The sequence below is a fragment of the Carcharhinus amblyrhynchos genome, chromosome 8 (genome assembly GCF_965287045.1).
Source record: "Carcharhinus amblyrhynchos chromosome 8, sCarAmb.v2.hapA, whole genome shotgun sequence".
Lineage (NCBI taxonomy): Eukaryota > Metazoa > Chordata > Chondrichthyes > Carcharhiniformes > Carcharhinidae > Carcharhinus > Carcharhinus amblyrhynchos.
In genome coordinates this window covers 95222094-95248529 of record NC_137331.1, presented here as the reverse complement: position 1 = coordinate 95248529, position 26436 = coordinate 95222094, and the positions used below count along the sequence as shown (strand labels likewise).

Below are 26436 nucleotides of genomic sequence, written 5' to 3'. Positions count from 1 at the left end.
ACCTCTGAACTTTTTTTTTGGAAGCAGGTGAACAGCAGCGGCCAGCCAATATTAATGAGCCTAGAGAGGGGACAGAGAGGACTCTTGCCAACGTTGGAATGGTCTCTTGTTGGCTGCAAGTGTAGCATGACATCAGGATTGGAGGCGAGACCACAAACAGAAAAGGGAAACGATTCTTATGGAAGGGGTTCCCTTCCACTCCACGAAGCCCATCAGTTTCATCCATCATCGTTTTTATTTTAACGAACAACTCAAAAGGTTGCCTCATCAAAATCCACTTCTGATGGGGGCTATTGGCCTTCCAAGGCTGCAGTGTAACATTGAGAAATGAAGGCGTTGTTAAAGTTGGGTACTGTCCAAAACTGAGATAAGCCCTCTTAAGTATAAATGATTCATAACACTGCATGAAGAGGTGGTGCTTTTTCTCATTGCCAACTATTCATCAAAACTTCATTGTAAAATATTTTGATGTTCAGATGTTATGAAAGCCTCAAATGCAAATTTGTTTGTCCTTTCTTTGGTTGAAGGTACTGAGACTTATTTTTCACCCAAGCCACACAACTGGCAGAAATACTTTACATCCCATCTGCGAATTCAGGAACGCCAAATGTATTATATGTCCTTTTCTCCCATTCCCCAAAAATAAAAACTTTAATTACTCGCTTCTGCAGCATCAGAACACTCAATGCTTTACTTTCCACTGAAATCAAAGGCTGAACATGGATGAGCACACTAAACAATATAGTACAGGAACAGGAGCTACGGTGTCCAAGTTTCAGATGAATCCAAGCTCAGGATTGCATACTGGGACCTACCCAATATAAAGCGTAAGGTGATGAAATGATGTTACTTAATATACTCAATCTAGACTGTGACATTAGAATGAACATTGCTCAACCAGCCAGTCACTTTGCTCTGGATATAGTTCAGAATTTTTTGAAACAGAGTAAAGAATCAACAGACAAACAGGGTAAATGAACTCAGAGTAAACAAAGCAGTTTGAAGTGGAAGGTAGTGTCTGCAGAGTGCTTTGTATAAAATAATTAATTACAGATAGAGGCTTCCATTATACATCTCAAAATGTAACATCCCCGGATCCTGTTGTGCTCTTTCACCACTGCTCACATTGTGTTAATAGATTAAATGTTTTTTCTACTACATCCTCAAGATTCAAATCCTCCAGATTATTCTTGTTATCTCCCTGAAATATTCTTTTAACAATTTATATACCACATGTAACATAGTAAAGCACCCCCCAAGGAACTTCACACAAGTGCTATAAAGCAAAACTAAACATCAAGTGGTATACAACATTTGGGAAGATGGTCAAACATTTGATCAAAGAGGTAACAGATATCAAGAGGTGGAGCAGCAGAAAGGTTTAGGGACAGAATACCAGAGTTCAGGGCCTTGACACAGCTGAAAAGCATGGCTACCAATAGTGGTTCAATTACAATTGGCAATGCTCAACTATAATAATGGAATATTTGAACTTTCAGTTCCATATTTCAATAAGAAACTTATGCGATAAATTCCTCTTCCTTGCAAGGTTATTCCTCCCACTTCATTGTTCCTTTCTCCATTTTCTATTGTCGTTGACATTCTAGGGTTTGTCAGAGACCTTTCCACTTTCGCCAAATCTCACTTGTCTTTACTGAAGGTATACTTTGTCATTTCCATATTTATTTATAAGAACATAACATAAGAACATAAGAAATAGGAGCAGGAGTAGGCCATTTTGATGAAATTATATGATTTTGAAGAATTAAGTTAAATAAGATGTGGTCTCATCAGGGCTCAATATAATTGTATTAAGACTTGTTCAATCCAATACTCCAATCTTCTGTTATTGAACATTTGCATACAATTTGCGTTCCTAATTGTTTGTTGGACCTGCATGTTAACATTGTGATTTGTGCATAAGAATACCGAGGTCCCTCTGAATCGCAACATTTCATGGTCTATCATTTACAAAATATGATTTTTTAAAAATTTTTCTGTACAAAATGCAGCTACACTTTCACCCTTTGGTTCAGGTTTGTGTTCAGAAGGTGAAAGCCTGAACAATCATTACTTTGTTGAGGCACCTGATTATAATCCTCATGCAATCTTACAATCGATGGACTTTGTTTTCCTTTTTTAATTGTTGACTTTCAATAGTCAATGATCCATCCAGCAATCTGCATCTCTTTGGGGAATCTTCTTTTCTAGCATAGTGTTATCTTCTCGTGGTGTGAGAAAAACATTGAACATTTTTTTAAATTCATGGGACGTGGGAGCTGTTTGCTGGCCAACAATGATGTGGAGATGCCGGCTTTGGACTGGGGTAAACACAATAAGAAGTCTGACAACACCAGGTTTAAGTCCAACCGATTTATTTGATAGTAAACTCACAAAGCTTTCGAGGTTTCCCTCTTCGTCAGGTGAATGGAGAGTTCTGGCCTCAGGCAGCCCATCTCAGCACAGACAGTTTACAGATTACTGATTAGAATGCGAATCTTTACACCTAACCTGCTATTCAATTCTTAAAGTGGCTAACAATCTGAGTGGAAGGAGCACTGAGCACAGGTCAAAGAGATGTGTATTGTCTCCAGACAGTACAGTGAGTGAGGTTTTGCAAACCCAGGCAAGTCATGGGGGTTACAGATAGTGTGACATGAACCCAAGATCGCTGTTGAGACCGTCTTCGTGTGTGTGGAACTTGGCTATCAGTCTCTGCTCAGTGATTCTGCGCTGTCGTGTGTCGTGAAGGCCGCCTTGGAGAATGCTTACCCGAAGGTCAGAGGCCGAATGCCCGTGACCACTGAAGTGTTCGCCAACAGGAAGGGAACAGTCTTGGAAGGGAACAATGATTGCCCATCCCTAGTTGCACAAGGGCATTTGAGAGTCAACCACGTTGCTGTGCCTCTGGAGTCAGATGCAGACCAGACCAGGTACGGATAGCAGACTTCCTTCTCTAAAGGACACTAGTAAACCAGATGTTTTTTCCGACAAATCAACAATGGTCATCAGTAGGTTCTTAATTCCAGATATTTTGAAAATTTAATTCAAATTCCACCATCTGGCGTGGCGGGATTCGAACCCAGATTCCCAGAACATGAGCTGATTTCTGGACTAATAGTGGATAGTGGATTAATAGTGATTTGAGGATAACCTCGAAGATAAAGAGGAATCTAACAAGGTACAGGGATTTAAAACAAGGGACTGGACTAAAAATGGTAAAAACAAAAGGAAGGTACACCATTCATGAATATGTTAAAATCAGCTAACAACCTCTTACCAGCTGCATGTCTAATCTGGTCTGCATAATGGGATATTAACATTGAAACCTTAACTTATCCACTGAACTACTCAGTCATAGATCAAACCAATCCATAGAACATTACAGCACAGAAACAGGCCTTTTGGCCCTTCTTGGCTGTGTCAAACCATTTTTCTACCTAGTCCCACTGACCTGCACCTGGACCATCTCCCTCCACATCCCTCTCATCCATGTATCTGTCCAAGTTTTTCTTGAATGTTAAAAGTGAGCCCGCATTCACCACTTCATCTGGCAGCTCATTCCACACTCCCACCACTGTGTGAAGAAGCCCCCCACTAATATTCCCTTTAAACTTTTCCCCCTTAACTCATGTTCTTTAGTACTTTTTCCCCTCAAAAAAAATTGTTTCTCAACAAACTTGTTAAGGATGTGTATTCATATTTTATGTGCAACTAGAAAATATGCCCAGTGAGAGAAGCATTGGTATCAGCAAAAGTGGTCATGAAATAGCCAGATTGTCTTAAATTCACAATAGTTAATAGCTGCCCTTTAAGGAAGGAAGCCTACTGTCCTTACCTGGTTTGACCTATATGCAAGTCCAGTGCCACACAAATGCGTTCAACCCAACTGCTCTCAAACTGCCTTCAAGCTGAATGGTATCAAACAACTACAGGGCTGCTATCTTCAAAAGGGCACCAAGTAGTGGCAGCCCTTAGCAGCAACGTCCATAGCTAGTAATCAGGATGCAAATTAAGTCGGCATCTTGAAGTGCCAACCATGTTCCATATACTTCACAGAAATATTTGGTTATAAACCCAAGTACAGTCATGCAATTTGTCACGTTAAGTGCTAAAGACCAATAAAGTTAATGGACAAAGAAATGCAGAACGCTACATTCATACTGAAGTCATGAACAGACTTTAATTAAATAGACCTGCACCCAGTAGCAGAGGTACTGGCCATAATATTCAAACTTGGATAGAGTCAGGATGCCAGGAAGCTATATAATTGTAAAATTACACCCTTTTTAAGCCCAGCAACTAGAGGTCAGTCAGTTTACCTTCGGTAGTGAGGAATCTTTTAAAAATGATAATTCACGAGAAAATTAGCAAATCACTTGGGTAAATGTGGGTTAAAGATCGGGTGGATTGTTACGCACAAATCGTGTTTAACTTAAAATAACCCATAAACACTGACTCATAGATCTGTGCATTACAAGAGACGGCCATTTGGCCACTGAGTCTGCACCAACTCTTGACAGAGTATGTTATCTGGGTCCTCTTCCCAAGCCCTATCCTTGTAACCCACACATTTACCATGCTAATTATTCTAACCTACACATATCAAAACATTCAGGGGCAATTTAGCATGGCCTATCCACCTGATTTTTTCAAAACAGTTGACTAGTTAAAAGCAAATTACTGCGGATGCCGGAATCTGAAACCAAAAAATGCTGGAAAATCTCAACAGGTCTGGCAGAAATTCAAAGCTTTGACAAAGGGTCATCTGGACTTGAAACATCAGCTCTTTTCTCTCCTTACTGATACTGCGAGACCTGCTGAGATTATCCAGCATTTTCGTCTTTGGAGCCAGTGACTAGTGGTGCGCCTCAGGGGTCGGTGCTGGGACCACAAATTCTCACAATATACATTAACGGTTTGGAAGAAGGAACTGAAGGCACGATTGCTAAGTGTGCAGATGATACAAAGATATGTAGAGGGACAGGTAATATTGAAGAAGCAGGGGGGCTGCAGAAGGACTTGGACAGGTAAGGAGAGTGGGCAAAGAAATAGCAGATAGAATACAGTGTGGAAGAGTATGAGGTTATGCATTTTGGAAGGAGGAATGGAGGCATAGACTATTTTCTAAATGAGAAAATGCTTAGGAAATCAGAAACACAAAGGGACTTGGGAGTCATTGCTCAGATTCTCTTAAGGTTAACGTGCAGGTTCAGTCAGCAGTTAGGAAGACCAATGCAATATTAGCATTCATGTCGAGAGGGCGAGAATTCAAGAGCAGGGACGTACTTCTGAGACTGTATAAGGCTCTGGTCAAACCCCATTTGGAATATTGCGACAGGAAGAATGTGCTGGCCTTGCAAAGGGTCCAGAGGCAGGTCACCAGAATGATCCTGAGAATGAAGAGCTTTTCATATGAGGAACAGTTAGGACTCTGGATCTGTATTCGAGTTTAGAAGGATGGGGGGAGAAATCTTATTGAAACTTACAGAATACTGCGAGGCCTGGATTGAGTGGACGTGGAGAGGATGTTTCCACTAATACAAAAAAACCAGAACCTCAGGCTAAAGGAACAATCCTTTAAAACAAAGATGAGGAGAAATTTCTTCAGCCAGAGAGTGGTGAATCTGTGGAACTCTTGGCCACAGAAAACTGTGGAGAGCAGGTCATTGAGTGTCTTTAAGACAGAGATAGATAGGTTCTTGATTAATAAGTGGATCAGGGGTTATGGGGAAAAGGTAGGAGAATGGGATGAGAAAAATATAAGCCATGATTGAATGGCAGAACAGACTCGATGGGTTGAGTGGTCTAATACTGCTCCAATGTCTTACGACCTTATTACAAAACCACATTGAGCTTTTCGTTTAACATTGCACTTAATTAGGATGCTGCTGCATGGAATGCAAGAAACTGAAGTGTGTGGAAGTAGAAAGCACTTGTCATCCACATTGTTCAACAGCTTTATAAGAAATTAAAACAGCTGAACTGAATAGCCATTATGAACAGCTTGTTGACAGGTCATACAAACAGTCTTAGACATAATATCTGCTAGTGGAATGAGGCAAAAATGAAACTTTTGGGAGGTAGTTTGGTGTCAGAAATAGAATGTTAGTGGGAGGATGAAACTGCTCAGGGCAAACAGTTTTAAATGTGATGAGACAAGGGTGAAAAGGATCGATAACATGCAAAGACTCAAGAAGCTAATGGCATGTATTTGACATTGAAGACATATAAATGGCTATTCATCCCCCGATTAAGACAAATAATTTGTTTTTTTTACAGGGTATTTTGAAATAAGTTAATCATTATAAAGTGAAAAAGATGCATCGAAAACCTAATGTAGTCCACTCCTAAAAAGGGATATAAAGAGACTTTGGTAAGTCTCACTATGACTCTTTGAGCTTGAATTGTTAATTGTCCATAGATATTGCCAGACCTGCTGAGTTTTTCCAGCATTTTTTGTTTCTATTTCATATTTCCAGCATCTGCAATATTTTGCTTTTTATGAACAATGATCAGAATAGGCTAGTTAGCTCCTGAGACATCCTACTATTATCCATGCACATGGTTCCTAGAAGTACTTGGGTATATCACGGATATGACTTTTCACCTATGTTTCATCAGGAATATTATTCTCATTTGGATTGTTTGTCTGATTTGCCACATTGCACAAGCAGAAAAGTAGTCTTGAAGTTCTGGATATACATGCACCCAAACTGCAAAGCATTCTGTCTATAAGCGACTGCATAATTCATTTGATCTTGTTACAATCATTTGAAATATGATATCCTTTGAAAGCAGCATTGGAGCAAAGTACTCAATTGTTCATTTGGAAAATTAATAAGCAACACTTCGTGCCATTACATTTTGAGTTGTCTACCTTGTAAATGGCATCCTGGATACGTTTAGAAACAGAGAAGGTGGGGTACAGGAGGCCTCGTGTACAACATGTTTGTAGCAGTTGGAAGAGAGTAATCCAGGTCATCTTTCAATTCTGTGCTGCAAATGCATTGCAAAAGGCTAGCCAAGTGCTGGATTTAATCTGTGCTGAGGAAAGTGAATTCAGTGAGGTAGCAAAAGGAATGTTCCAATTACCCTGGATAAGACAGGGTAATAAATCAGCTAGTGTTCATTTAACAGAATATAAAGTTACACATGAAGTGTTGGAAAATTACGAGTCACTTTTGTCTAGGTCAAGGAACCTTTGTACGACAGTTATAAATGGCTTATTCAGGGCAGGTCACGACAGGAACATGTTGACACACCACAGAATTTCCATGCAAGATTCTGAGACATGCATTTGTTCCCAAATCCTTTAAGCACTATACTTCAACACTCACGGCCACTTGCTCCTCTGAACTGCCATGTAGAGCAACCTTCCTTCCACCCACCTTGTGCACAAACACATTCATTTTCTCAGGAACAGCCAGCAGCTTAGGGTACTGTACCCCTTTATCACTTTCCACAGAAGCTATTTTGTGCATCTGTGTTGAGTTTCTTTTCACCTCACATCTGGCTGGCATGTCCTTGATTCTCTCCTCCTGCCTCCAAGCCTTGACAAGAACTGCAAAATTTAAAATGCATGAAGATTTATAATAGCTGAAATAATGATTTATCCCTAAACGCAGCATATACCTTTGAATGCACATCTTTGTAGATTGGCACCTACCATGCAAAACACAGGCACAGAGCAACACAAGCAACTATTAGTAATCAAATGAAACAACTACATAAAAATGCTGCAAATCCTCACCCCGATATCACCTAGTTTTGTATTAGTAACTACGCATAAAGACCCAAATATAACCCAGATTGTAAATCAACTACGTAATCATAACTCAATGTTCAGACAGATAATTGATGTGTCATTATCCAAATTGTTGCTGAAACAGCACTGCAATATCTCTCAGCTGTCCATTAAATTACAACCTGAATTGCTCAATGAAATTAGTGTTGAAATGACTCGCTATCCACTGTTTATTATACAAACAGAGTGATTATTATTCATTGATCTATTCATAAAATGGAGGGGGAGGAGACCAAAACAGAACAATCTATTCCCAAATCACAGGCATTAGTAACCCTCAGTTTGATGTACCTGGTGACCCATACATACATTTCCATGTCAATATTATTTATGGGTGTTCGTTATATTAACTTTTTAGCAATGCACAGAAAAATAGTACCAAGTTTTAATGAAGGCTCAGACATGAAGCAAAAATACAGCCACAAAAAAATTAGCATTAGCAAACTGGGTTATTCAGTTTGAGACAGAATGGGAGGAATAAATGCTGAATAGGTTTCATTTTAAGACTCATTGCATCACGTGACTAAATGTACACAAAGTAGTCTTGTTTCTTGGAATGGCAGATGGCTGTGTAACCCCTTTTCCGCAGAGGGGTTAGAAGGAAACAAAGCAGTTATATTAAAATGTTAAAGTATTCACACATTTTCTTTGCGCAAGCAGTAAAGTAGTTCCTTGGCCATATTCAATTAATACTGAACATATTGTGCATTTCAACCTCGGCTCTGTAGGGCTAGATGGAAAACAAAATAGACAAATAATTGAATCAAATTACTCCTTTTTGAATTGTAGTGAAGACTACATTTGCAAATGGACTAAGCGAGAAAATGGTCATGTCACTTGGCAGAAGGAGGAATATGACAGGATTACAGAACAAGAAAATATCATTTCCTGAAAAAATATTAATCCTATTGCAACAATCCAGAATTCCTCTTTGTAAACAGTGATTGGGATCTCCAATGTAAGCATTTAATACAGACTGTGATAACTACACAAGAGTGGCAACAGATTCAGGGTCATTTCAATTTTTAGGGTCTTCCTTTTCACAATCATATTCTAGAATCACAAGGTTTGCCTACAAGACTCTTTCTTGAAGGCATCAAATCTGGAGAACAATTCAATAGCATCAATTCCACACTTAAAAAGACCTCAACAAATTGCCAATTTTTATATTTGATGGCAAAAATAATAGATTGTTTATCAAACAAGATGCCAAACTCAGAACCAAACTTAATCGATTCTTGGTCGATATCCTTTTTCCAGAATGGATGGCTGAATAAGAATCAGGATGGGATTTCAAGCCATTTTCCCCTCTTCTCCATGATAGTCAGGTTCGCCCTAGTCCATGCTGGCATAGTCCAGTCACCAAACCTGTCATTTTTTTTTGTTCTACTGTGATCAATACCTTTGAGCAATTAGCCAAGTCCTAGTTAGAAAGGATGTGTATTCACATCAGTAAGTCAACTGTACATATCAACTTCTCGCAATTTTAACATGAAGTGATATTTTGCTTGTGGGAAAAAGGCTCAGAGTTAGCTTCCTGCAAAATATTCAGCTGAGTGACCAGAGAATCTGTTTTCAGAAAATCCCATTAGTTCAAGCAGAAACTGCTATCCAACACTGGGACATATGGCCTGGTTCTACTGCTTGAACATAAGTCAAATGTTCAGTGCTCTGGCTTTTAAAAATAATTCTTTAAAATAACTTCCCAATCAGAAGATACATTATTCAGACAGCCATTGCTGACTGCTTAAAAAGGACATTGCAATCTGCACTTTATAAATAGTTAAATACATGGTAACGTGTTTAGTGATCAGCCCGAATGTCCAAGAAGTCAATCAGGATTTTATGTGATCAACACATTGTGCACGTGGCGGGCAAACTTGAGAATTTTCGAAAAAATAAATGCAGCTTTTAATCAGACAATTGGAAAACTCCCAACCGTGCTTTAAATAGCAATTAGTTAGGCTCAGTTGGTAGCCTCTGCTTTAGACAGTTGTTAATCCATGGCAATATTTCTAATCTTGAACAAATAATGCAAGTCGACCCAATAATATAATAATGTTGCATCCTTAGAGAAAAAATTAAACTGTTAAGGTGGAGGTTAAAATTTTTATGGCACACTTCAAGTCTAGTACCGAACAGGTCTCCATCAATATTGTTATAATTGTCTCCATTATAGGTTATAGTGCGTTTTGGGTTCAGTTGAAGGTAATTTGGGGGGTGGTTTACTTTTGGCTTGGTTTTTTTTATGCTTGTATAGGTTTACAAATATTGTTTGAACTTTTGATCCAGACTTTTAGTAGCATCAAAGCTCTAGTGTTGCTGTGGACAAAATTGCTGAGGTGGAGCTATGCCAACAGGAAAATTGGTGGTTTTTTTTTCAGGAAAAAGTGCAAAAGAAGCTGACCCGGAGACTGCAGACATCCAGCCTATTCCATTTAACCAAATAACTCAGTTCTCTATATTTAGAGAGGAAAAGGAGTTTCAGAAACTTGGGTAGGAGCAAGTAGTTCCGTAAAGAGAGAACTCCAACAATGTAATAGGTGCCAAGGAAGTATGCATATGCTTGTGTGTCTGGTGGGTTGTGACATGTGACAATTAGCAATGCCTATACTTGGATCAAGATACTGTATTGGTAGGAATATACGTGACAATACTGTGCCTTTAAAAAGTGTATTTTAAATCATGTTTCTGATGAAGGTTGAGATTATGCTTCAAATCTGTTTAATGATGCTGAATTGTCTACAACTGGCAGCTACATGCTGAGCATACAGAAAGTTAATTGCTCCTAATTATTGGAGTATTTGTTTTAAACTGGGCTGATGCAGTTTTGTTGTGTTAGGGATGGCTAATGATATTTTCAGAGTAGGGTTTGATTAGGCTGATTGACATAAAATCATGTGTGGGTGGAGCTAGGCTTACAGAGAGAGAGAAAAAAAAAATCAGGGTTGTAGTTTGAATTTGGGAAAGAGCACTAACTCTCTTTTCCTGGAAATTGAAGCCAGGGGTCCTGCAAGAACATAGGTGTCTCTCTGCAGATGTGTACAAAAGTCAGGAGGTGTTTTCTTCCTCTCGCTCTGAAGTTCTGCTACATGAAGACAGCTTTTCCCCTGGAGGCTGCTGTATAAAAGTCAAAAGACGTGTCTCGCTATCTCTGTCCAGAGGGATTAAAAGACTGAAGAACTGGGAATTCATGTAAGCCTGCGTATCTTGTAACTGATTCTGATTAAGAATTTATGTTTGCGGGTATGGCTTAAATTGCTACTAATAGAAATAACTAGCAGTTAAGAATCATACATGATCATATTTAAGTATTTCAGTTGGTAAATGTTATGCAAATTCTGTTATTTAACAACTGTTCTGTTAAATAACATTTGTTTTAACAAAAACTTCCCAGTGGGTCAATAAAATCATTCTTGGAGAAAGACACGTTATGCTCACACTAATGCAAAAATCAAAAATAGTTGGGGTTTGGCTAACTTCATAATATATTGGAGTTTATGAACTCGTCCCTAATATATACCATTGACATGAGCTGTGGTCTATGCAAACAGACCCAGAGGTAAATGAGCTGCCTCCCAGAATAGGGCTATGTCTTAAAGCTACAGTAAAATGTTTAAACTGGGAAAAATATGTTGAATTGTATTTAAGGTGGAAGCTTATATTGGTTTGAATCATTACCTCATTTGTTCAGTTATTTACTTATTGCTTGTGTTTGTTTTGTTAATGTCGCTAAAGATTCTTTTGGTGATTCAATTTAATCTTGGAATCCTGCTGCTTATTTCCTTATCCTCCGTTCTTCCACCGGTTACATAATTATGGTCTATCATGCCAGATATTGAGAAGTATCAGACTTGTCCAGTATTCTCAGAGCTGGAATCATATCACTAGGGACAGACAATGGTGTAGTGAGAACGTCACTAGATTAATCTCAGAGGCCCATGGCTTCAAATCTCCCATGGCAACTGATAGAATTTAAATTCAATTATTTAATAAATCAGGACTCTAAAGCTAGCCTCAGTAATGGTGACAATGACAACTATCATTGATTGTTGTAAAAGCCCATCTGATTCACCAATGTTCTATAGGAAAATAAATCTGCCATCCTAATCTTGTCTGACCTACAGATGACTCCGGACTCTCAGCAATTTACACAACTCTGAAATGGCCTAAAAACCATTCAGTTGAAAGGCAAATAGAGGCAATGTGTACACAACTCCTGTCTGAAAAAACAGGTCTTGTCTATTCACATATGTGCTTCCAAAACACGTAAATGCGCCACCTGACGAGCCCAAATGACAATATTAAATTGGGGATTATTTAGTGAGCGTTGTCCAATCATAACTAATGTTCTACAGAGTGCTTGGAGTTTTGCCAGCAAAGGCTGGGTAGGTACAGCCTGTACCTTGTTCCAGCCACTGTTTGCAGTGGACATGTGGCCTACCTGCCTACTATTACACTGGCACTGAAATATACGCACCACATTATTCATTTATGTGATAGGCATGAACAGTCCTAAGGCCATCACTTTTAGCCCTGAGAAGTGCCCATTCTACTTCCAATTACTCTGGAATGGCAAGATGTGTCAAAAATTTGAGCCACAGGTGGAGGTAGTAATTTCACACTGTTATTACAAAGTAGCAACCCAGGTAGTATTCGCCATCAACAAATGCTGCCATCAAGTCAAAAAGACATTCCGCCTATCACATAAATGAGTATGAGTATTTCAATGCCAGTGACATGCCAGGTATGTAGACCATATGTCCCAATGACTGGAGGATCGTTTCAAACAGCACATCCCAGCCATTCTTTGCAATGGACAAAGGACATGCCATATGCCCAACCAGCTTATGCTTGGAAATCTGAAACACAATTGTCCAATATTAGGTGTGATTCTGTGATTGGGGAGGAATTTAAAACCAGAGGGCAAAGTCTCAGAGTAAGACGCAAGTAATTTGGGACTGAAATGATGAGGAATTTATTCGACCAGAGAGCGGTACATCTTTGGAATTTTCCAAAGGACTTAAATCATTGAGCATGTTCAAGACAGAAATCAAGTAGGTGTCTAGATACCAATGGCATTAAGGGATATGGGGTAATGCAGGAAGATAACATTGAAGGACAAGATCTGGCATGATTGAGTTAAATCGTGGGGCACGTTCAAGGAGCCAAGTGCCTTCCACATGCTCTAAGTTCTTAAGAGTGCGAGAAAACAATCTTGTTTGACCCCACTGGGGATTTCAAAAGGCACCAACGTTACAATGTCATACCCATTATGTTGTCTCAGAGAAAGGTGATCACATTGAGCAGCTTCGGCAGGCAGCCAATTTCCTCCAGCAGCTTAAATAGACTGCCTTTGCTCGCATGGTCATTTACCTTGATGAGTTCAATGAAGGTGAGATATAGTGATTTCCTTGGTTCCAGCTGCCAGACTGAAAAGATCATGGCAATTGAAGATCTACCATTACAGCCATTTTCTTTGATGATGAACCCATCATTTTTTTGATCCCTTCGAACATGTCTGAAACATTTCCTGTGTTGAAAGGCTAACCAGTCATTATTGGCACACTGCCTAGCAGTTCGTTAGGCTTTACTTTGAATGGTTTTCAATGTATTCAGAGTTTTCTTGCTTGAAAATCTCTTGTAATTAATATGGGCAGACCACGTACCTTGAATGACAGGTTCCATTAGTGACGTTAGCCTTGAACCATTTTTCTGCACTTGCCTTCCAAATGTCGAAGACGGTATTGTAGGTAGTGTCTCAAAGTATATTCCACTTTGTTTCTGTATGCTTTGCAGGAATCCCAAAAGGCATCTGTTCAATTTAGTCACTCGACAGTTGGCTTTTACCAGGGTAGGCAGTCTGGCTGACATTAACAATGATGTCGGTATTTTTAATCCTCACCCCAGTATACATTATGAAATGAGTGATCTGTATCACATTCAGCGTAGTAGTAACTACATGTGTTCAGAATGCTGTTCATCAGTGTCATATCTAGTGATGGTCAAATCCAGCTGGTGCCAGTGTCCTGATCTTGAAAGTCTTTAGGACACGTTGTGGCATGGTTTGATCAGAAGGAAGGTATTAGTTCCACCAAGCCTTTGGTAGCAGCAGGCATTAACTAATTTCTAATTAGACATCTGAAGATTATCAACAGAAAATAGTTTAGTAACCTTTAAGCTTGCCTTCTCAAATGCTCTCCGAAAAGATTTGGTGGCTCCACTTGGCACAAATTTTAACATGTCTGAAGCATCATTCTTTACACAATAAGCTCAAGGTGCAATGGCTATCCCCCTTGTTGTTATCAACTTCCATTGGTTTTGAGTCCATCATCACATTTATGTTAAAACATATGTCATTTGTTGCAAACTCCTAAACGCTCCTTGCCACTTTTGACCATCTGAAACATCAAAACCTGACAACCCAGTAGTTCACACCTGCACATCTGGCTCTGATGTGCTCTGAGTTCATATCTCTCCACCATCAAAAACCAACAGGTTTCATGCGTTAGACTGACATTCTGTCACTTGAGGCATTTCCACCCTACTTTGCTTCAAAAACTCCTAAAGGCCCTTTCTTTGGCCATATCTTCAGTTACCTTTCTAACCACCTTCAAATCTTTGCCTGGCATCTATCTGTCCTCCCCATCTGCAAAGTTTAGGAACTTTTAACGTGACTGTCAAGTTACCAAATAAGGTTAGGTTTTTGGTCAGTCAAAGTTCATACCAATACAATTTGCTACTTACCAGCATGTTAAGATGCACACAGCCGTAAAAAAAATGATGGGAATGGGGTAAGATGCACACAAGAGCCCGTGGTTATAGAAAGCCTGTGATATCTTTTCACGTAGCCTTTCAGTGAGGGTCATCATCGTCACCTTTTGTCACATGGCTGTCATTACGTAACGAGATTTAGTCACAATGTACCAGATGGCCTTGGTAGCATCAGTAGATCTGCAAGATAAAAAAATCAGATATTTGCATTAATTCTGAATGAAACAGATATATTTTAAAAGTCTTGATTATTTTTAAGTTAATTCTAAAACTTGTGATACATATTTATTCATCTTTCACTGGGCTTCATTTGTTAAACATGACATTGAAGTTATTGCTCGCCTCACCACAGGTATTAGTTGAGAGTTTGAATTTTGCAAAGTTTTGATACCTTTTGAATGCTTGATTATATAGAACATATAACGGAGCAGTCAGACGTTAAATACTTGGTGCATAATGAAGTTTGATGGCTGGTCTAATTTTGTGGTAAGCTGGTACAGTACAATAAAGGAGATTCGATGTATAATAACTTCAATGTCTTTGTTTATGGTGTCACCCAGTTTGACGGCAACAATGGCAAAATAAACAATGCACTTGTAAACACATAAGCAAGCTAGAAAAAAATGAAAATGAGAGAAGAAAGCAACAATACATGATGAGAAGGAGTAAAGAAAGTAATTTTCTTTTGTACCTCAAATGTCTTCACTGTCAAATGGAGTAGTTTGGAAAAAGTCAAGTTTCAATAATGGAAGGAAATGTGGCAGCCAAACAGGGATGAGATTAATGATAAATTAATCTGTTTAGTGATAGTGGTTGAAGGTTACTTACTGGCCAGGCTAATAGGAAAACAAACAAAAACAAGAAATGTTGGAAAATCTCAGCAGGTCCGACAGCATCTGTGGAGAGCGAATGGAGCCAACACTGAAATCTGGATGACTCTTTGTCAGGGCTCAAAACATTGGCACTATTCTCTCTCCACAGATGTTGTTAGACCTGCTGAGATTTTCCAGCATTTTCTGTTTCAGATTCCAGAATCTGCAATATTTTGCCTTTATGCCACAGAAACCCCCTTGCTCAGCTTTGAATAGAGTACATGATCATTTGTGTCCTATAAGATGGCAAGTAGAGCCTCAGTTTAAGTTCTCATCCAAAACTCAGGGCCATAATTTCTGACTTGCATCAGAAAGAGATGATCCATTAGGATTAGAAGACTTCACTGAGTACTTAGCAGCTCTTGAAAATGAGGCTAGAACTGCTTGAGATTGCACTGAAAGACTCCTAGTGGACCCCACCACAGTGTAGCTATGGCAGATTTAAGGAGGCAATACCCTCTCCTTTCTGTTTTGACAAAGGGTCATCTGGACTCAGTTCTTTTCTCTCCTCACAAATGCTGCCAGACCTACTGAGATTTTCCAGCGTTTTCTATTGGTTTTAGATTCCAGCATCTGCAATAATTTGCTTTTACCCCTTCCTTTCTTGCAACTGTAGCTGCTGTAAAGTAGTTAAGTTTAAAGGGTCCAATGAAATTGATAGGCTAGGGAGAAGGGAAGTGATTTTTGGTGGTCAGGAGAGTTGGAAGACGGTTGTCTTTTGGGGATAGGAATGATGAAAAGACTTAAGGTTTTAATTCTAACTTTTTTTTAGTATTAGTGTAACCCTATAGAGTCATATAGAGTTAGCAATTTAAAATCACATTTTGGGATGGTTCCCAGTGGAGCACAATTGCTCAGAGGAAGTTAGCACTTTTGGGCTATTGTGATGCAAACCCTTGCCTGTAAAAAGCCCAAGAAGGATTCCCCAGCACATCTTTCAGGACGCCCCACCCACAAATCCAAATCTCAGAAGTTACAGCCCTTTCAACTGAGTAACACTCCCCCTTCCAAAATGTCAACCTAGATTATGTACTCAAGATTCTAGGATAGGGCTTGAACCCACAAGCTTCTGACACACAGGCAAGATTGGCACCATTGAACAAAATTCTTCTGAAAATCAACAGTAAAAACAAATTGATCTGAGATGTTGTTGATTGCACAGACATTTCACTTGCCAGCAAATGACCACAGTTCTCTGGTGCCGTGAAATCCTATGCACTAAAGGATGGCTCAGAACAATTAATGGATTATTTTTCATATAGGGCCAGCACTAAGGAAAGACAAACTTAACTTTATAATGATTAAAGAATAAAAATGCACAACAGATCAGCAAGCATATCAAAGAGATGGCGTAATATTTCAAAGAACTCTTATCAAGAGATCGAGACAACATTAGTTTCATTCAGAATCATAGACTTAAGCTCAAAAGTCAAGCATTTTCAAGCCCCTACAATTCTTTACTTCTTCAAGTATCCAATTTTATTTTGAAGATTACTACTGAATCCATATCTCCATTCTTTCAGCAGTGTGTGCCAAATCTAATCACTCGCTGCTTCAGAGATTTCAGATTGGCAAACTGCAACTAGAGGGTGCCACAGGGATCACTGTCAGGATCTCAACTATTTACAACATATATCACTGACTTGGATGAAGGAATTGAATTTGCTGAACATGCAAAGATACACAGGAAAGCAAACTGTTAGAAGGATGTAAAGGGTTTTTTTTGTTTCTATATGCATAGATCGAGTGAGTAGTTTGGCAAATGGACCATAATGTGAGAAAAATGTGAGCTGTCCACTTTGGCAGGAAAAATAGATATTAAATTCAACGAGCCTGCAGAATGCTGCAGGATGGAAAAGAGGATTTTTTTGTCCACATACATGAAACAAAGTTAACATGAAAGTATTTCAAGCAAAAAAGACTTTGCAGAGGATAAAGTGTTTGGCAGTTTGCAAAGACAGTGGGGTTTCAAGTGATTTTTTTTGAGAGGGGTCAGCACTGCAGATTTGAAGGGGACGGGACAGTACCAGAAGAGAGAGAACTGTTAACAATGTCAGCTGACATGTGGCCGGAGGAGGAAAGTTGGTGGTTAGCAGTTTGGTGGAAGTAGGGTAGGACCTGGGTATCGTGGACAATATTATCATGGAGGCCATAGATGAGACAGGAGAAAAAGATATATGTTCAGAATTTGTCTGCACCTTTAAGACTTGACTAGCTGATTAGCTGTAAAGACTCGCATTCTAGTCAGTATTCTGTAAACTGTGCGCGCCTTTATGTGCCCTGTTTGTGATCAGAACTCCCCACTCACCTGATGAAGGAGCAGTGCTCCGAAAGCTAGTGGTGTTTACTACCAAATAAACCTGTTGGACTTTAACCTGGTGTTGAGAGACTTCTTACTGTGCTTACCCCAGTCCAACACCGGCATCTCCACATCATGTTCAGAATTTGGGCAGGGATTTGCTGTGTTCCTCCCATTCTGGTTTCATGCACGTCAATTTTAACTGTTCCACTACTGGAGGATTTGTTTTCAGATGCCCAAGCTCAAAACTCAGCAGTTCCCTCCCTCAAATTTTCTGCCCAAGCTTCAAAAATATTGAATATTTTGAAACATCAAGAAAATAACCACTTCTCTGAGATTTAACTTTCATTTACCAGATCTTAACTTCAACAGAATATTCAAAGCCAGCAGTTTTTACAAGTGCATTTAGGGCAAGTAGCTTCACAGTTACTAAAAATACTAATCTCTTGTGAAACATTACTTATTTTGAAGGATGTGCGCATGCCTTCGTTAAAGGAGAATTTTGATCAATTAAATAAAAATAATCTCTCTTTGCTGGTCTCGTACCAACCAACTCAAGAACAGCTTCTCGTCTGCTGTCACCAGACTTTTGAATGGACCTCTCTCATATTAAGTTGATCTTTCTCAACCCTGTAGCTATGACTAACACTACATACTGCACCCTCTACTTTCCTTCTCGATATATGGTATTGCTTCGTCTGTGTAGTGCACAATAAACAATACCTTTCACTATACCAATATATGTGACAATAATAAATCATTTTTTTAAACCCCATATAGTGAGGTAAAACTTACAATCCCCAAGATTAGCTTTCAGGGATGTATTTGTATTTAAATTTAAGACATTCTATAGTGCAGCTTCTTATGCTCAGATGCTGTAGAAGATGGTCTTGCATGTGAGTGAATCCGCCATGCAAACCACATGTCTGACTCAGTGAAGCAGAGCACTAATATACATACAATCAGCACCAGATATGCAGCACTTTGCAAAGGCTTTGGCGTTAGGTATTTGGTCCTGCAACCTTTTTTGTTGCAGGTTGATCTTAAGCATTAAAATGAGACACATTTAGTCGCTTTCTGCAATACCAAGTAGTTGCTCATGTCTTACAGCGGGAGGGAAGTGAGACAAGAACCGTTGCCTGGCAGACATTGACCTTTGTTCAGGGACAAACACTATGCTCTCTCCAAAGCCAATGAGTGAATCTGTTGAATGCCAAAATTGCTTTTGCCAGACAATAGGCTATTTCATCATTCTAAGTAGGCGTGCGGAGCAGATACTCCCAAGATACCAGAATTTCTAAACTGAGTGTGTAACAAGGGGACGTAAACTGATGATCAAACATCAATGAAGAAAGAGGGGTTTTTTTATAAAACGAAGATTGTGAGGATATGGGGTGCCCTACGAGAGTCAACGGTCAAAACAAAATGCATAGTGACCTTTAAAAAATAAAGTTGATTAGTATTCTCTTGAAACAAGACTTTGAAAGAGTTTGGCAAGGTAGATGTTGAGATTGTTGTTCCCCCTAGCTATTGAATCTGGAACAAGGGGGGCACAGTCTCCTGTAAATGGGCCAAATCATTTTGGGCTGATGAGGAATTTCTTCACGCAAAGGCTTTCGAATCTTTGAAATTCACTACCTTACAGGGTTGTGGGATACTCCATCATTTGATGACATTTAATGGGGTGGAGACTCTTTTGGTCGGAAGGAATCCACCCAGTTTGGTTTCCGCCAGAGACAATGAGTTCCTTACCTCATTACAACATTGGTACCAAAATAGAGAAAAGGGCTGAACACCAGACGTGAAGAGAGAGCGACTGCCTTTGACATCAAGTTGCATTGGACAAGAGTATGGCATCAAGGAGCCCTAGAAAAACTGGAGACAATAGGAATCGGAGGAAAACCCCTCTGCTGGTTGGAGTCATACCAAGTATAGACGAAGGTGGTTGTGGCTGTTGGAGGTCAATCATCTCAGTTCCAATAATCACTGTTCGAGTTCCTTAGGGTAGTATCCTAGGGGCAACCATCTTCAGCTGCATCAATGATCTTCCATGCATTGTATGATTAGCAGTGGAGATGCTCACTGATGACTGCACAGTCTTCAGCACCATTTGTGACTCCTCAGATACTAATGCAGTCCATGTCCAAATTCAGAAAGACCTGGACAATATCCAAGCTTGGGCTGGCAAGTAACATCCTTGCCACGCAAGTGTCAGGCAATGACGATCTCCAACAAGAAAAAACCTAATCAATCATCACCTGTTGACATTAATTGTCATCATTATTGCTGAATACCCAATTATCAGCATCTTGGGAGATACCATTAACCAAAAACTGAACTGGAATAGGCACATAAATACTGTGGCTACAAGAGCAGGTCAAAGGCTAGGAATCCTGCCGCCAGCAACTCACCTCCTAATTCCCAAAGATTTCCCACTATCTACAAGGCACAAGTCAGCAGTGTGATGGGATAGTCCGAACTTTTGTGGATGAATATAACTCCAAATGCTTCGCACCATCCTTAACAAATCAGGCCATTTGATTGTTTGTTCATTAGGTGCCACTCACTCCCTCCACCAACAGTACACAGTGGCAGCAGTGTGCACCATCTACAAGATGCACTGTAGGAACTCAAAGTCTCCTTAGACAGTTCCTTCCAAACCATCACCGACAAGTTCCCCTCCAAGCCACTTACCATCCTTACTTGGAAATATATTGCTGTTTCTTCATAATTGCTTGGTCAAAATCATGAAATTGATTCCAATACTGTGGGTAGGCTCACACTACATGGACTGCAACACACCACCACCTTCTCAAAGGCAATTAGGGATGGACAACAAGTGCTGACCTAGCCAGCAACACCCACAGCCCCATGAATGAATTAAAAAAATGCCATCCGAGAGGCTGACAGGAAAGTGGTGTTCAAGCTCAGGATCCTCCACGATCCTAACTGCAAGGCAGAGCAAGCTCAACAAACCACATGATTGTTTCCTGCTCCTATATTGTGTTAAATAAAAATGAAGGGGAAAAACAAAAGGGATGAAACCACACAATTTTCAGATAGCCAGCCAAGACATTAAGGATAAAATTAATTCCTTAGTTGCTGTAAAATTGTATTATTCTATAATCCAATCTAAGATTCACCAGAAAGATACCAGGAATGAAGGTTACAGTTTTGATGTATATTTTAAATCTTTTTCTTCACTGGAATGAAGAAAGATGGAAATCTAGGAGATGGTCAAAATGGTGAAAGCTTTTGAGGAGTTAAAGAAGTGAAAATACATAGCAAATCAGCTCAAACTCAGGGTTATCACTAGAATAAAAGAGTTTGACAATTTCTTCATATTGATAATGATTTTCAGATAATCATTTACTATAAGTGGCTACTGAAGCAGAAACTCTAACAGTTTAATTAAAAAAAAAACTTTTATAATGCCTTTAACATAGAAAAAATCCAAAGAAACTCCCAAGAGGCACAATGACCACAAAGTCACAGATTTTGGTCAGCAATGTAAGTAGCAGGCAAATATTAATCTCAGATTAGTGCTACAATTGTCATAATTACCTCAAATTTTCTAAAAAGAAAAATGACTGCACAACTATTTAACGATTACATATCACAACAGTACAAACCAGCCCAAACTAGCATGCTAACTATTCTGTTTACTACAAAAATGGTGCAACAACTTTGGAATTGCCTTCTCTAAACACACACTGACAAGAAAGCTGTCTAAAAACTTCCATCTTAAGATGCAGTATAAATAGAACAGATTAGATCAATGCTCTCGATAATTAATTGACCCTCCTTATGGAAAGATCATCACACAGGTGGGTGTGACATATTCTCTACAAATGCAACAGGGATTATGCTGAATAAGTCTGTAAGTCGGAAAGCAAATAACACTTTGCACAGAAGAGGAGGAATGGTTACAATAAAACTTGGAAAATAATAAACGTGAGTCACGGTGAATTCAGACAGAAAAAAAGCTATTCAGTCCATTGCGCTTGTGCCACTTCTTCAAGAAATATTTAATTAGTCTCATTTCCAGTCCTTTCATAGGTTGTTGATGCTTGTCTTTTAAATATACCAAATTCCTAGTTAATCTGCTTCCGCCAACCTTCTAGGCAGTACATTCCACATCAAAACTTGCCAGCTATTTTAAAACTATCCTCGAGGTTACAAACCCTCTACAATACAGTTTCCACTTTTATTATTCCTGCTTATATCTTAATCAAAATCCTTCCATCCCTGATTACCTCTCAACAAGTATGAATTCATTTGAAAAAGCTTTAACTGAATTATCCATAAACACAATTAGCCCCATTTTCAGCCTGCTAAAAAAATCCTCAACGTCCTTTTTAAAAGGCTTCTGACGCTCTTTTCGCCATACTGGAACAACTGAAGACCTGCGCACAGCAGTAACTGTTAATTGATTAAGTTTCTGATTAAATGCAAGTCTTGATAGGGAGGTGACAAGTGGATTCAACTGACTGCTGCAGGAACAGAAAGTGTAAATATCACAGTTAGAAGTGGCTATGCTCATACTATTTTGTTTTCAACTATTCAACTTTTCAATGACTTGTGCAAACTGCTCATTCCACTACAGAATGAGCCACTCAACTGTGCTCAAGGCCAGGATTGTACAGTGGGTTAGAGAGGAAAATTCAATAGAAATGAGAAAGAGCAAAGATATTGTAATTTTAAAAATCTAACGTTTTAAAATAATTTTACTCTTTTCAATTACTTTATCAAACTTGCAGCACAAAGACATGGAAATACCTGGTTTGGGTCATAAATGGAGTAAGCCTTTTCAGGTTCTTCACAGATTGAATGAGCTTATGGAGTCAAGTATAAAGCACACTCTTCCATGTAAACTCCTTGACTCCTAACCGGATTGCCCCTTCCCCAAATAAGCTGCAATCATTAGTTCCCTTCCTCACAATCTTTATTTCATAACAGCTATATTAAATGAATATGAATAACTTATTGCCTTTGGATCTTGTCTTGAAAAAACCTCAAGTATGTTACTGAGACAAATGTATACAAAGAACAAACAAAGAACAAACAAAGAACAACCCAGCACGGGAAACAGGCCCTTCGGCCCAACGAGCCCGCGCCACCGCATCACCCTACACCTATTCTACCCTGCGTGTCTACAAATGGAACCCCTAACTTAGCCAGATTCAGGGGAGAATAGTGTCAATTTGGTAAAACCAATCAGCCTAAGAGCACATCTTTGGGGGTGTGGGAGGAAACCGGAGCGCCCGGAGGAAACCCACGCAACCACAGGGAGAATGCACAAACTCCCACAGACACAGGCCCAAATCCATGTATCTGCACAGCTAGCAGTGCTAGTCACCGAGCTGTTGCGGCGCCCGTCTACCGGTTCAGGATCAAGCACACACACCGACACGAAGTACTAGGCCACTCCCGGAACCTCCAAGAGCAGCCCACGCACGACCCACCGTGTGCACGCCCCTCGTTTGACAACGAGGTGGACCTCCACCTGCGGAATAAAAAGACAAAAACGTTAATCTCACAAGTCTGCTTTTCCGGTGTCTCCCGAGGTTCTAACCCTCATTTAATAGCCCCTACCATAACCCTCCATCCTCTTTTCACTCGTGTGTCTATCTAACTGAACCTTAAACGAGTCCAACATTCCTGCCTCCACCACCCTACTCGGTAGCGCGTTCCATACCCCCATAACTCTCTGCGTAAAGAACCTTCCTCTCACATCCAAATTATACCTCTCCCCCCTCACCCTTAAATCATGTCCTCTCGTATTTGTACCCAGTCTAGGGAGCAGTCTCTCACTATTGACTCTGTCTATTCCCTTCAGTATCTCATATACCTCTATCATGTCCCCCCTCAATCTCCGTCTTTCCAAGGAGAATAGTCCCAGTTTCTCCAACCTTTCCTCGTAACCCAGCCCCTCCATGCCAGGCAACATCCTGGTAAACCTCCTCTGCACCCTTTCCAGAGACTCCACGTCCTTCCGGTAGTAAGGTGACCAGAACTGGACGCAGTACTCCAAATGCGGTCTAACCAACGTTCTATACAACTGAAGCATGTTCTACCCTTCTTCTACACTGCTTAGAAAAATACAGTGAAGGAACCGACCCTATTGCCCTCAAAGCCTGTACTGATTACGATGCTCTAAGTAACCAAATAAATACCTTCCGCCCTTACTCCGTCCATATCCCTCTATCCCCTCCCTATTCATGTACCCGTCCAGACGTTTAAGGTGTTGGCTAACATATCTAGTTCCACCACCTCCTCCGGCAACGCACTCCAGGCACACACCACTCTGCATGAAAAACCTTCCCCGCATAGCTACCTTAAACTTTCCCCCTCTCACCTTGACCACGTGCCCCCTTATAACTGACACTTCCATCCTCGGAAAAAACCTCTAACTACCCTGTCTATGCCTCTCAATTTTGTAGACCTTTATCAGGTCTCCCCTCAGCCTCTGTCTTTCCAGTGAAAACAATCCTAGTTTATTCAATCACTCCTCATAGCCAACACCCTTGAGACCAGGCAGCACCTGGTCAACCTTCTTTGCACTCTCTGAAGCTTCCATGTCCTTCTGGTATTGTGGTGACCAGAACTGCGTGCAATACTTCAAAAATAAGGCCTAACCAAGGTTTTATGTAGCTGCAACATCATCTCCCAACTCTTATATTCAATGCCCTGGCTGATGAAGACAAGTATGCATATGCTTTCTTAATTAGCTTGGTCACCTGTATTGCCACTTTTAGCAAATTATAGATCTGCACACCTAAATCCCTCTGTATTTTTAAATGTTCTTATTTACAGTACAATTCACACATAAATTTGATCCTCCTAAAGACATCACCTTGCATTTGTCCAGGTTAAACTTCATCTGCCATTTCTGTGCCCACTTTTCCAATATCTCTATATTCTTTGTATCCTCTGACAATCTTTGGCACTGTCAGCAACTCCACCAATCTTCACGTCATTCATAAACTTACCAATCATCCACATCTTCCTCCAGATCATTTATATATACACTACTAACAAGGTCTCAGTATTGACCCCTGCAGAACACCACCAGCTACAGATCTCCACTCTGAAAAATGCCTTTCCAACACTACCCTCTGCCTTTTATAACCAAGCTACTTCTGCAACCATAGAGCCAGCTCACCCTGAATCCTATGTTTTGTACCAGTCTGCCATGTGGGACTTAGATCCTAAGCTACATCCACAGCCCTTCCCTCAATTTTGTCAAATCTTCAAAAAAAAACTCAACCAAGTTGGTGAGACATGACCTGCCCCATATAGAACCATGCTGCCCATCACTAACTAGTTAATTTGCTTTCAAATGTGCATATATTCTGTCCCTCAGTATCTTCTCCAAAAGCTTGCCAACCTCTGTCGTCAGGCTTACCAGCCTATAATTTCCTGGATCATCCCTGCTTCCTTTCTTTAACAAGTGAACATTGGCTATCTGCCAGTTCTCTGGAACCGCACCTGTGGTCAAAGAGGATGTGAGGATAACTGTTGAGGCGGATTGGCGGTTGGTGACTAGTGGGGTGCCCCAGGGGTCGGTGCTGGGGCCTCAGCTATTTACCATTTATATAGATGATCTGGAGGAGGGAACCGAGTGTAGGGTGTCGAAATTTGCTGATGACACCAAGATTGGGGGAAAGGCAAATTGTGTGGAGGGTGTGGAGAGTCTGCAGAAGGATCTAGATAGGCTGGGCGAATGGGCCAGGAAATGGCAAATGGAATTTAATGTTGGCAAGTGTGAGGTGGTCCACTTTGGTAGGAAGAATGGTAGGAAGGACTATTACTTACGTGGCGAAAAACTGCAGCAGGCGACAGTGCAGAGGGACCTCGGGGTCCTTGTGCATGAGTCGCAAAAACCCAGCCTGCAGGTGCAGCAGGTGGTCAGGAAGGCGAATGGGATGCTGGCCTTCATAGCGAGGGGGATTGAATATAAAAGTAGGGAGGTCTTGCTGCAGCTGTATAGGGCATTGGTGAGGCCGCAGCTGGAGTACTGTGTGCAGTTTTGGGCGCCGCACCTGCGCAAGGATATTTTGGCCTTGGAGGGAGTGCAGAGGAGGTTTACTAGGCTGATACCGGAGTTGAGGGGGTTGAGCTATGAGGAGAGGCTGAATAAACTAGGCTTGTACTCGTTAGAGTTTAGAAGAATGAGGGGAGATCTCATTGAGACGTATAAGATGATGAATGGGATGGATAGGATAGAGGTGGAAAGACTCTTCCCGCTCAAAAAAGACAGTAGGACTAGGGGGCACAGCCTCAAGATAAAGGGGGGGCGGTTCAGAACGGAGTTGAGGAGGAACTTCTTCACTCAAAGGGTGGTGAATCTCTGGAATTCTCTGCCCGTTGAAGTGGTGGAGGCTGCCTCGCTAAATATTTTTAAGAAGCGGGTTGATGGGTTTTTGATAAGAGAGGGGATTAAGGGTTATGGGGAGAGGGCGGGAAAGTGGAACTGAGCCACGACAGATCAGCCATGATCTTATTGAATGGCGGGGCAGGCTCGAAGGGCCAGATGGCCTACTCCTGCTCCTATTTCTTATGTTCTTATGTTATGTTCTTATGTCCAGCTATTTCTCCCCTTGCCTCCCACAGCAATCTGGGAGATATCCCACCTGGCCCGGGGGACTTTTCTACTTTCATGCAATTTGGGATATTCAACA

General features: G+C 40.4%; 1 protein-coding gene across 1 annotated transcript in view; it reads right to left on the bottom strand.

Moving 5' to 3' along the window:
- The window catches only part of scap (SREBF chaperone), a 170699-nt gene that overhangs the window by 105066 nt on the left and 39197 nt on the right, over nt 1-26436 (bottom strand). Inside the window, exon 2 of the mRNA XM_080194528.1 lies at nt 14555-14761. Coding sequence (XP_080050654.1) covers nt 14555-14679 — 125 coding nt within the window. The 5' untranslated portion in view covers nt 14680-14761. The remainder of the gene's footprint in view (nt 1-14554; nt 14762-26436) is intronic.